A 12,690-nucleotide genomic window follows, 5' to 3' on the forward strand; every position below is an offset into this window, starting at 1 on the left:
GGAGGGAGGAGGGTTCGGGATGGGGAACACATGTATACCTGTGGTGGATTCATTTTGATATTTGGCAAAACTAATACAATTATGTAAAGTTTAAAAATAAAATAAAATTAGAGAAAAAAAAAAAAAACATGAACACTGAGAATAAGTGTAAAAAGCTTTTTTTCAGTGTTTCAAATTCTGTTTTAAAATACGAAATCTAAAAGAAATGTTAGCCCTGGTAATTTTTTAAAACTTCATTTGGCTGCACCACATGTTAGTCATGGCACATGGGATGTTCAATTTTCCTTGCAGCATGTGGAATCTTTTCTTTTTTGCCACTTTCTGTGATTTTTTTTTCTTTTTTCTGCTTTTTGCGTTAAAGAGTTGTTGTTTTTTTCCCCATTGGAGTATAATTCCATATGGTGCAACTAAAGATTCCATGTGCTGTACAGCTGATTCACTTTGTTGTACAGCATGTGGGAATCATTAGCACATGAGACCTTCTAGTTGTGGCATGTGAGATCTAGTTCCCTGACCAGGGGTCAAACCCAGACCCCTTGCATTGGGAGCATGGAGTCTTAGCCACTGGACCACCAGGGAGTCCTTAGTCTTAGTGCTTTTGAAAATTTCCCTATATATCTGTAACTGATAGTAAGAGAATTTTGAATATGTTAACCAGTTATAAAGTTCTCATTAACATTTTGTATGGTTTCAGCTATCATAGTCATTTTTATGGTCCCATGTTTGCAAAGAAAAGTGCTGTCTATGTAACAAAAGAGGAATTCATTCATATTTTTTGTTTGGTCGCTAAGTCATGTCCAAATCTTTGTGACCCCATGGACGGCAGAATGTCAGGCTTCTCTATCCATTCACAGTTATCGGGTTCAAATAAAAGTATCAACTCATATTATTCAACCCCTGGAGGAGGACATGGAAACCTACTCTAGAATTCTTGCCTGGAGAATCCCAAGGACAGAAGAGCCTGGTGGGCTACTGTCCATAGGGTCACAAAGAGTCAGACACAACTGAAGCAACTTAGCACATACAATATTTAACACTTAGAATTATGCTCTTCCAAATCCCTGTATCATTCAAGAATAGCTTATTTCTTCGCTGTTAGCAAATATTATAGATCAATTTTGATGATAAATTTTCAGCAGATCAGGCAGTACCGCAGCAACTATATATAGTAATTTATAATGCATCTAAGGATATGGAGACATTACTATTTGTCTTGCTGCAAATCCTTTTTCTAATTACGTATCTCTTGCCACTACTAACTCCAGAGTCAGTCAGGTAGGCACATTCTCCAGTTCCTTGGATGACAAATCTAAAACCAAACACAAAAATATTAAAAAGCACAGGTTGGACATCTGCATTCTTTCCTCCTCATATTCTTCCACACCCCAACTCCAGGTATTTTTAATGTGAACCAGAGAAAAGTGAAAATCTGTCTTCATATGGCTTCTTAGTATAATATATATACATCATTTTTGTATTTAGTTCCTTATATACTCTCATACTCCCTACCTGAATATCAGATTATCATCACCCATCCCAAATCCAGTTATGTTGTTGACTAGTTATTTAGTGCTTGCTGTTGCAGCCAGGTGAACTGCTGCCATGGGTGGAGATAAAAGACATTTGCATATATTGAAAGATAGGGAAGTCATTCTGGCTTACACATGAGTAAACTTGAATTTTAGGCCATCTGTAACAGCCTGTTTGTGGCCTATCAAACATATATTCTACTTTTGCTTTAATGACGAAAGAAAAGGGTACACTGACCAGAAATAAAAAATGTCCATGTTAAAAATAAAAATTAAATGTCTCTCTTCTGGGGACACTAGTGCTGGTCCTCCTTCAATGATAAGACTCCCTTCCCAGGTGCCAAGGCCATACTGACCCGCTCTGTATGTGCTGGTCTATTTTTTTCATTTGGATTCATGTTGATGTATGGCAAAACCAATACAATACTGTAAAGTAATTAACCTCCAATTAAAATAAATAAATTTATACTTTTTAAAAAAATAAATATCCTTGAAATCTTGAAGGAATGTGACCCTGACTTGTTTAATGTTCTCTCTTCTGACAAAATATAAAACTGGGTTAGAAACCCTGTTTCTCTGAAGCAGTTTCTCAGAGTGATCTGGGAGGTGGGCTTCCAGGCTAGTCCTCAGCTTGGCTCAAATAAAACTCTTCTCTATTCTTTTATTTTTGATCATTTATTAATTATTTTCATTGGCCTTCAATGAAGATGATTTTCAGTGTTCTCTTGACCTGCTTCATAAACATATGAAAATAAAATTATGTACTTACTAGTAAATTCTTAAATGGGCTTGGCTTTGATTGAGGGAAGCTATTGCCCCTTTTTATTCTGTCTGCTCCAGTGTAATGGTTACGGTTAAGACCTCTCCACTGAAGTGTTCAGATACTAAGTTTCTTCCAGGGATAAATTATCACAGGAGGGATTCCCTCTGGGTCCCTGACAACATTCCTTTTAGGAATAACACAGCAGCTGGCAGAGTGGACTGAGGGTCTGTGGATACCAATTCTTCAGTGGCTTTCCAAGACTATAGGACCCCAGAGTACCTCAGCTGCTCTCTCTACATTCTAAATATGGATTTCAGCACAGTTTAAGTCAGTGCGTGAAAGCAGAAGAACTATGTCTAATGTCATCATCATGCTAAAGATTTCAACTGAAAACATGATATGTAAACTTTTCCCAAAGGCACTGCTAATGAACAGAAGAGCATACAAAGGACTTCTATTTCTTACATCATAGTGTAGGAAACTTTCCATGATATTAAATTTACATTCCCATAAATACAACTCACACCCATAACTACATAGAATAGAAGGCAGCCTAAAAACTTACGGGACATTAAGTTTAGAGTTGTCTGTCCACTTCCAAGCATGATGTGATGATTCTCTGCTAAGGCCAATCCAATAGTCAAAAATGTCTTTGTATCTTGTCAGAAAGTTCTATTATAAAACACAGAAAGCAAAAATACATGTCTCCTTCATTTTACCCTTGAGTCCTCTTCCCCCCAGCCTTCTCTCTTTGGATGACAGCCTGGTAAGATTGAGAAGCTTAGACATTGAAGGGAGAAGACTAGTCCCCAGTTCTCAGCTTAAGTCACGCAAATGTGTCTGATCCTAAATTACCTTAAAGTGATCACACATCTCAACTTGACTGGGAAAGTCCCAGGTTCCAACATAATATTGTCCCTTTCACTCCCCAAAATGTCCCAGTTTGGGTGGTAAATTACATGATTACCATACTTCTTTTTTTACAATGGGAACAATATATCTAATTTGAAGGCTAACTATGAGGATTACATGAGAGAATGTGTCTAATTTGTCTCACAGGTTTCCAGGCAGAGAACATGCCCAAGAAATATCAGGCACTAATATGCACTCCAAGGCCCCAAGTCTGCCTGGAATGGGATCCTTCTTCTTCTTTCAGGTGTCACCCTGTGCGGCCTATATCCTTCTCAGGGGCTAAGTATTTAACAAAGAACATGATCCAAAAATATTCCTTACCAGCTCCTCCTCAGTTTCAAACTGAGCAAGAACAGCTCCCACTGAAGTACAGGATATCTGACTCAATGTCCAATTCTCTGAGTCTTCAGAAAAATAAAAACACTTATTCCCAAATCCAATCCATCCTTTTGGGCAGGTGACATACACAACTTGTAAGTCTGTCTCTCTGCTTCTCACTAAAAGTTGGACAGACACAGTGAAGCATAACAAATAAATTTTCTCATCCCTTTTATCTATTTTTACACTTACCACCCTGAGAGGTCAGTCTTTTTTTACATATGTATATATACATATATACACGGGTGTACATGTATATGTAGGTACAGCATAAAAAATTCCAAAATGAGGGGTTTGAAGAAAAGCATGGCCAAAGAACAGCTAGACTCTTGTACTTTCATGGCCTTGGCTAATAATCTTTTGCTTTTCTCAAAATCTGAACAGGGGCTACTTTCTATAGGTAGACTCTTAGAAATGTTTTCCAAGCCCAAATTTGTCTGTTTTTCTGAATGAATAGTTTTCCTTTATATGTATTTTGGCACCACCCACTACATAATTTTCTCTCATTTTACTTCCAGGAACATATTCTCAAGTGTATTTCTAATGCCTCTTAGAATGCTATCAGCCTTAGTCATTTATAAAATGTCAACTGTTACTCAATATTTGGAAATTTGATTGCACTTCACTGCTTGCCAAAAGAAGTCTTTTGAGGTCATTTTTCCTTTTTTGGTTTCTGGGAAAATGGAATATTGAGATCCGTGATCACTTGCTGAGTACAAACTAGTGAAAGAGGCTTTTCCCAAGTGATTTTATTATATTGAGGATTTGCCTTAGAATAGAATGTTCTATGAAAACTATTATGTTAATAAATATACACATTACATGATTCTCAATGTAGCAGTCAAAATATTATTCTACAATGAAATTCAGATCATGGCATTCCTCTCCTACAATTTCCCTCTTCTTGATACCCCCTACTGCACTCAGATTAAAAGCCAGAGTTTTTACCTGACTCATTAGGCTGTAACCTCCCTGACCCCCAGCCCGTTACTCTTCCTCATTCCCACCTTGCTTAAGCCTGTTACTTCCACCTCATTCCCTTCCTCCTTCAGCATGGAGGAAAGCCTCCATGCTGTTCCTCAAACCTGCCAGGAGATTATTCCTTTCATTCTACTTGTTCCTGCCATCTGGAATGCTTTCCCCACATACCCAATGGCTTCTTCATCTCCTTCAAGTTTGCTGAAAAGTCGTTTTCTCAAGGAGGCTTGCCCTGGACACTTAACATTCAACTCAATCTGTTACCCTATATTATAATATCTGCATCTTCCTGCTGTTTATAGAATAGGAGTGTTTTGTTCACTGATACACCTCAAGCATTTCACACACCCTGGCACATAATGGAGCTCAATAAATATTTATTGACAATGTGAATGTGCAAAGAACATGGTACGGTTTGGAGAACAGGTAACTCACCTGCCAGAAGAACGCAAAGTGTCACCACATTTAGAGCTACAAGTATAAGAATAATCAGGATGCAGCAGCAAAGCTTGGCAGGTGTAACAGAAGAGGTAATTGCTAGGCATTTCTTTTGGAGATCTTTGCCTGTAAATACAAATGTCATAATCTCAATCTCATGGAGGTATTAGAAAGAAAAACAAATTTATCACAGAATCAACACATAAAGTCTGCTGTACCTCACCTCCCCTATCGCCAAACTCTCTCACAAAAGGTCCATGTCCAGGACAGACAGCCATGGACATGGCCCCAAAGCGACTAGAGAGAAGAGAAACTGAAGCTTTTTCCCCTGGAGAGTCTTCCAGTTATTGGAAGAAGAGCTAATAAGAGAGTAAGAAACGAAAAGAGTAGAAATCAGAATGAAAACAAAACATACAAACAATCCAGATTTACCTCCATAAATAATAAATTTGGTTAGAAGTTCTGAGAAGAGCATTAGAAAATTAATCACTATAATTCATCATATTAACAGAATAAGAGAAGAGAAATGGATATGACCATGTCAATAAGTATGACATAAAATATGGAAAAATGTATGTCATCCAAAATAAAAAAGCCCAACAAATTATGAACTGAACTTTCACTTTTCATAGAAATAGGGCAGCTAACATGATACTTAATGGTGAAAAAGTGAAGGCCTTCCTCCAAAGGTCAGGAACAAGGCAGGGATGTCTGCTCTCACCAATCTAATTTAACATTTTACTGGAGTTTCTATGAGTGCCAATAAGGTAAGAAAAGTAAATAAGGCAAAAGTTAAAAAGGCAAAGAGATGAGAAAGAAGTGAAAATGTTTCTCGAAGTCACATCCACTCTCCTCCCAGTAGAAATATCAATTTGAAAAGTATCTGCACATTAAAAATACCTTCCCCAGAGCAAGGAGCACCAGGTACACCCATCCCCTGCTTCATCCCAGCTCCTGTGTACTCTAGCAATTCCAGGCAGATAATGCAGCCTTAGACAGCTTCCACCCAGGGCTTCCTGTGGGCATCTAGGAGCCCAGGCTCCTGTCTCCCCCCTGCACCTGCCAACTCCAGCTGCTCCAGGTGGGGCTCCTGTGACACTTGGCTCCTGGTGAACTCTTGGGGACCAGGCCCCCAAAACCCTTCCCTCAGGACTGGGCAGTCCAGCAGAGAGAGAGACCCATTCCCCATGGGAAAAGGGGAGTAAAACAGCACCTGACTTCACTACACATCCCAGATCTGCCTTCCCCATCTTTCTGGCTCCCGCAGCCCTGTGTGACTCCCTGCAGACTCACAAACCAAGGCCCCCCTCTCCCAGGTGCCTGCCAGCTCCAGTGACCCAAGTGACTCCTGTGACACCAGGTTCCCAGCAGGCTTCTGGGAACTAAGGCCTCCTTTCACCCCAGTGACTGCTGAATCTAGCAGCCCTAGGCAGCTCCTGTGACTTCCCTGTTGGCTGCCACCAATCAAGAAACCAAGATAACTAGTCATTAGGGAAACAGTAAAATACAGTGAGCTGCCACAATGTGTGCATCAGAGTGGCAAGTAAAACAAAATAACAAAACTAAGTGATAGGGAAGAAAAGATGCAAATGGAATTCTCATGAACTGTTGGAAATATAACTGTATAGCCACTTTGGAAAACAGCTTGGCAGTTAGGTGTGGTGAACATACCCTTACCATATGCCCTAGCAATGTAAGAATCCCTTGGTGTCTATGCAAGAGGAATGAAAACTTCCATTTACACAAAAACCTAGACTTGAATATTTATATTAACTTTATTCATTATCGGGCTTCCCTCGTGGTTCAGCTGGTAAAGAATCCACCTGTAAATGCAGGAGACCTGGGTTTGACCCCTGGCTTGGAAAGATCCCCTGGAGAACGGAAAGACTACTGACTCCAGTATTCTGGCCTGCAGAATTCAATGGACTGTATAGTCCATGGGCTCACAAAGAGTCAGACACAACTGAGTGGCTTTCGCTTTACCTTTTTATTCATCATCACCAAAACTGGCAACAATTCAAATATCCTTCAGCTGATAGAAAGATAAATAAATACCACTTGGTACTAGGAGAAAAGAAAAACTTGACTTTATATTCACAATTGCTCATTTCTTATTTTTCTTTGGCTTGTTAAATTTTAGTGAGGCTCACTCTCCCATCCAAATCCCCAAACTCTGGCTTGCCTGAAAATGTAAACAAGCTCTAAAAAGAGAAGTGAGATGCATCATAGCTCATGTGTGACCATGAGTTCGTGTCCCTGGCACAAAGTGGGAAGTGCTAACTTCAGGCTATTATCAACTCTTTACAGTTCATGCTGTCTTCCCCCACAAGTGTCCAACCCACTTCTTGACCTATTTATAAAATGAGGACCTTTTTTAGAGCATTTTTACTATTGCAGGAGTCCTTGTAAATAATATCTCTCCTTCTTAAAACTACACTATTGATAACACAGTACAATATGGATGAATTTCAAATGCACGATGCTTAGTGAAAAAAGTCAGACTCCATCAACATTCTTCTAAAGCAAGAGTATAAGAAAAGATAACAGATCAGTTTTTATCAAAGGGTGGACAGAGAGGAAAGCAATGTTTACAAAGGTGTGGGTGCGGGCGGAACTGTTCTTTATAATGATCGTGATGTGACTACACAACTATATGTATTTGTCAAAACTAAAAGTGTATACCAAAAGGATGACTATTATTTTTTTAATTTATTTTTAATTGAAGGATAGTTGTTTTACAGTGTTGTGCTGGTTTCTGCTATACAACAGCATGAATCAGCTATAAGTATACATATATCCCCTCCCTCTTGAGCCTCCTCCCACCCCCCATCCCACCCCTCTAGATCATCACAGAGCCCTGACCAAAGTAAGACCCTGATGCTGGGAAAGACTGAAGGAAGGAGGTAGAAGGGGATGACAGAGGTTGAGATGGTTGGATGGCATCACTGACTCGATGGACATGAGTTTGAGCAAGCTCTGGGAGTTGGTGATGGACAAGGAAGCCCCATGCTGCAATCCATGGGTTCACAGAATCGGACAAGACTGAGTAACTGAGTTGAACTGAACTGAATAGGCAAATATATAATTTAGCATTAGAGTGTTTTTATAATTTTTCTCCATGGTATTTGCCATTAACTTATGAATTATTATTTGCTTTCAAGTATATTGTTTCGTGTATTTTTTAGATGATTTTGATATTGTTGTCCATGGAGTAGAAAGAGCACTGGTGAGGAATTTAAGGAATCCTAGAAAGAGTTTTGTCTCTATCACCATCTGCGTGTGTGGACTTGAACAAGTTATTCTGTCTGTTAGTGTTTTAACTGGTCACCATTTTTCAAATCTTAGTAGCAGAATGAACAATGGTCTCAAAAGCGTCACAGTTATATTAAATTCTAAATACATAATTGTCCTCACAGCGATGATCAAAGTCTTTCCTGAATTTATGACGACTAGTGCATGCGTAGTTAGTGTTAGTGGGGTGGGGACAGGTTAGAAACATAGGGTTTATTTCTTCTTCCTCTTTCTTACTTTATTGTTCCCCTTCTTTTCTTACTTTAGAGAGACCAGTTCTGTTAACATGCCCAATGCATTGGCAACAAATCCGAGATAAATGCTTGTATTTTGTTGAAGCTTCCAAACCTTGGAATGACAGTCTAGCTGACTGTTCCACAAGAGAATCCAGTCTACTGCTTATTCAAGATCAGGAAGAATTGGTAAATAATTAAGTAAAATACTTTAATACAACTTAGCACTGACTTCTAGCCACATCAAGATCTTTGTGCTTTAGCCTTAAGGGTTCTATGCAGATGAAAATATCAACCTTGACTTCAAGAAGCTCACAATCTGAGAGACTAAATAGACATGTAAACAAGATAAATATAATTTAATGAATACAACAATATAAATATAAACATTTGTATATAGTAATATATAAATGAACAAATAGAAATATCACAAATAAGGATTAATTAACTCCAACAGGGAGTCAGGAAAAGCCTCTTAGAAGAGGTGATACTTGAACTGGGTTTCAGAGGATGAACATAAGAATGCAAACCAGCAACAGATAAACAGATTCAATATTCAGTCATTTCTTCTGTTTCATTTACAGAGACTCATACAAAACCTGATAAACAAAGAAGGAACTCTGTTTGGGATTGGATTAAATTTTACATTATCAGAGAAGAGCTGGAAGTGGGTAAATGGATCCTTTTTAAACTCTAATATGTGAGTTTTAGATAAGCTAATTTGAATATTCAATTTGCTTCCCACTAGCTATCCATTTTGCAGATGGTAGTGTATATATGTCCATGCTACTCTCTGTTTGTCCTACTCGCCTTCCCTTGTGTCTCCATTCCTGCCCTGCAAATACGTTCATCAGTACCATTTTTCTAGATTCCATATAGATGCATTAATATATGAGATCCAACCAGTCCATCCTAAAGGAGACCAGTCCTTGGTGTTCATTGGAAGGACTGATGCTACAGCTTAAACTCCAATACATTGACCACCTCATACGAAGAGCTGACTCATTGGAAAACACCCTGATGCTGGGAGGGACTGGGGGCAGGAGGAGAAGGGGATGACAGGATGAGATGGCTGGATGCCATCACCGACTCGATGCACATGAGTTTGAGTGAACTCCAGGAGTAGGTGATGGACAAGGAGGCCGGACATGCTACGATTCATGGGGTCACAAAGAGTCGGACATGACTGAGTGACTGAACTGAACTGAATGATGCTTGCTTTTTAAATTTATTTATTTATATTAATTGGAGCATAATTACTGGTCTACTGGTTTTAACTTTTACTTTCATGTCCTAGAAAACTTATTTAACTTACAAGGACAGTTTAAATTTAAAAGAAAATAGATTTCACCTTTGTGCTGCTCAAGTAGTTTCGCCTACGTGGCTTAGGTAGTAAAACATCAACATTTGGCAAGAACTTTTGCTTTAAGCATTAAGCATTAAGCACGAGCCCTGTGTTTCAGGAACCTCAATATCCGATTGTCCCAGATAAAAAGTAAAGTTCAGGGAGAGGGGAGAATGGGAGAAGAAAGAAGGAAATGCAAATTTTTAGCAGAAAATAGAAGTTCAGTAAAAGCTATAAAAAGTGTTCTTTCTACTGGACTGAAGAACAAACATGCATAAGCTATGTTCTTTCTCTTTATCATCAAATTTAATATAAACTAAAAATGCTAAAGAATTTGCTGGTGGATAGATTTAGGTCCAATTCCTACTTTCAAACTCTACATCTGCTTTTAAATTATCAAAGATTAAAATTTTTAAAAATAGAAATAAATAAATTACAAAGGATCTATACACCAATAGTCTCAGTTTTTGCAGGTGACTTTTTAAAAATCAATAATTATTCATGATTTTATCAAAGTCTCTTTAGAGAACAATAAATTAATTCTCAGCTCCCAATTTGCACTAGTAGTAAAGAACCCACCTGCCAATGCAGGAGACATTAGAGACACGGGTTTGATCCCTGGGTCCAGAAGATCCCCTGGAGGAGGACATGGCAACCCACTCTAGTATTCTTGCCTTTAGACTCCAATAAACAGAAAAGACTGGTGTCCTCTTCCAGGGGATTTTCCAGACAAGAATACTGGAGTGGGTTGCCATTTCCTTCTCCAGGGAATCTTCCTGACCCAGGGATCAAACTTAGGTTTCCCGCATGCAGGCAGACTCTATACTATCTGAGCCACCAGGAAATCCCTTAATTTAACTAAAATGGTTATGTTTAAAAGATGCTCATTTCATTTTTATGATCACTTCTGAAAATTTCTGGTAAGACACATTATATAAACTACTTTGGTAATGTATTCTAAGTAGGATGATATAAAGCTTAGCTGAAGATGTGCTATAATCAAAAGTCCAGAGAATGAAAAAAAAAAAAAAGAGAGAGAGAGAACACAGAAGTACACCAGATCCCATGAGACAGAGAGAGACATAAAGCAAGAAAGAAACAGTGTATGAATGCTCAGTCACTTCAGTCAGGTCTGACTCTTTGTGACCCCATGGTCTATAGACCGCCAGGCTCCACTGTCCATGGGATTCTCCAGGCAAGAATACTGGGGTGGGTTGCCATGCCCTCCTCCAGAGGATCTTCCCCACCCAGTGATCAAACTTGCATCTCCTGAATTGCAGGCAGATTCTTTACCCACTGAACCACTTGGAAAAGCTGGAGAAAGCCAGAGGGAAAGACAAAGGGAAAGTCATTTGAACATATAAATGAGCCTCAATAGATTTCATCTGAAACACTTAACGATATCACTGAAAATCACATTTACCCTTAATTCCAAAAGAAAATTTTTCAGGACAGTTTTATCCCCAAGGGTAATAAAATATACTTTTATATTTATTTAGATTTTTTTGGAACACAAAATTTTGACTTGTACTCATATTTCTTCCAGAAAATGTGACTACTCATTCAAAGCCCAGATCAAAAGTCACTTCACAAGTAAAGCCATCACCAATTCCCTAGGTTTTATTAAATACCTTGTAGTACAAATCGCATCAAATTGTAGTAACTCATTTGTCTGTCCCTGAGATGATGAAGCCCTGCAGGCAGGGTCTAAATACAATTTGTCTTTGTAGCTCTGTGTCTAACAAATAACAGATTCCAAATATATTATTATTAGTTTCAAACAGACTACAGCATAAGTGTCATGGTTAATTTTTTTTAACATATACATGTGTTTATTCTTTTTCAAATTCTTTTCCCACTTAGGTTGTTACATAATATTGAGCAGAGTTCCCTGTGCTATATAGGAGGTATGGGTAACTTTTATTAGTTTATGTATTACACAATTGTTGGTGTCTGTTTGCCATCCCTCTGGGATATAATCATCTGTTATTTAACATCATAATGTGAGTTGCCAGAATGCAAGTAGCCAGCAACCTGGAGAAAATACGAAGACTAATTAAAAACAAAACCCACAGACCATTTTTCTCTTAACCTCCTATAACATAATTCACTGTGCAGTAATATTTAAGTAACATATCCAGTAGCAGAATAACTAACATAACAATTACACACCTGTCCTCTCACCCACTTCTAGTCCCTCAAAACATCTCTCCTTCTATGGAGGTTAACTGTGAAGTACTGATACCTCTAAAGCACAATTTCTACTATGCTGTCAGTGATCAGTAGTATAAGAACTCTCCTCCCCAACTCCCGTTTTGTTTTGTCAAAGTTCATCAATTTAACCTTACCAGATCTCCACGCCTCTGTGTTCTCTCTATAGGTAGGGTCTGTCTCTAAGATTTTCAAAAACACCTCTGTTGATGTCATGTTTCTGTTTGAAAAAAAGGATTTGGTGGTACCTTTTCTCAGTCGTTGCAAAGCAGGAAATGTGAATTGAAAGGAACTTACTTTAACATTTGGCTGAAAAGAAACTAGCAACCTCTCAGTTTAGACTCCACCTCTTATTGCAAAAGAGCCTCCTGATGAAAATGAGTGAAAACGCTGGCTTAAAATTCAACATTCAAAACTCTAAGATTATGGCATCCAGTCCCATTATTTCATGGCAAATAGATGGGGAAACAATGGAAACAGTGACAGACTTTATTTTCTTGGGCTCCAAAATCATTGCAGATGGTGACTGCAGCCATGATATTCAAAGATGCTTGCTCCTTGGAAGAAAAGCTATGACCAAACTAGACAGCATATTAAAAAGCAGAGACATTA

At 38.5% G+C, this 12,690-nt stretch overlaps 1 protein-coding gene across 1 annotated transcript; it reads right to left on the minus strand.

Moving 5' to 3' along the window:
- Positions 1-102: 102 nt before the first annotated feature.
- On the minus strand, positions 103-12,433 carry LOC105003931 (C-type lectin domain family 2 member H-like). The gene is made up of 5 exons (XM_010861387.1): positions 12,216-12,433; positions 4,996-5,124; positions 3,526-3,701; positions 2,858-2,964; positions 103-1,309 (listed from the first exon to the last, which is right to left on the minus strand). Exons 1-5 carry the CDS (start codon positions 12,292-12,294, stop codon positions 1,174-1,176), a joined length of 627 nt encoding a protein of 208 aa, XP_010859689.1. The 5' UTR covers positions 12,295-12,433; the 3' UTR covers positions 103-1,173.
- Positions 12,434-12,690: the final 257 nt, after the last annotated feature.

This window comes from Bison bison, unplaced genomic scaffold (genome assembly GCF_000754665.1).
Source record: "Bison bison bison isolate TAMUID 2011002044 unplaced genomic scaffold, Bison_UMD1.0 scf7180017857784, whole genome shotgun sequence".
In the NCBI taxonomy this organism is placed as follows: domain Eukaryota; kingdom Metazoa; phylum Chordata; class Mammalia; order Artiodactyla; family Bovidae; genus Bison; species Bison bison.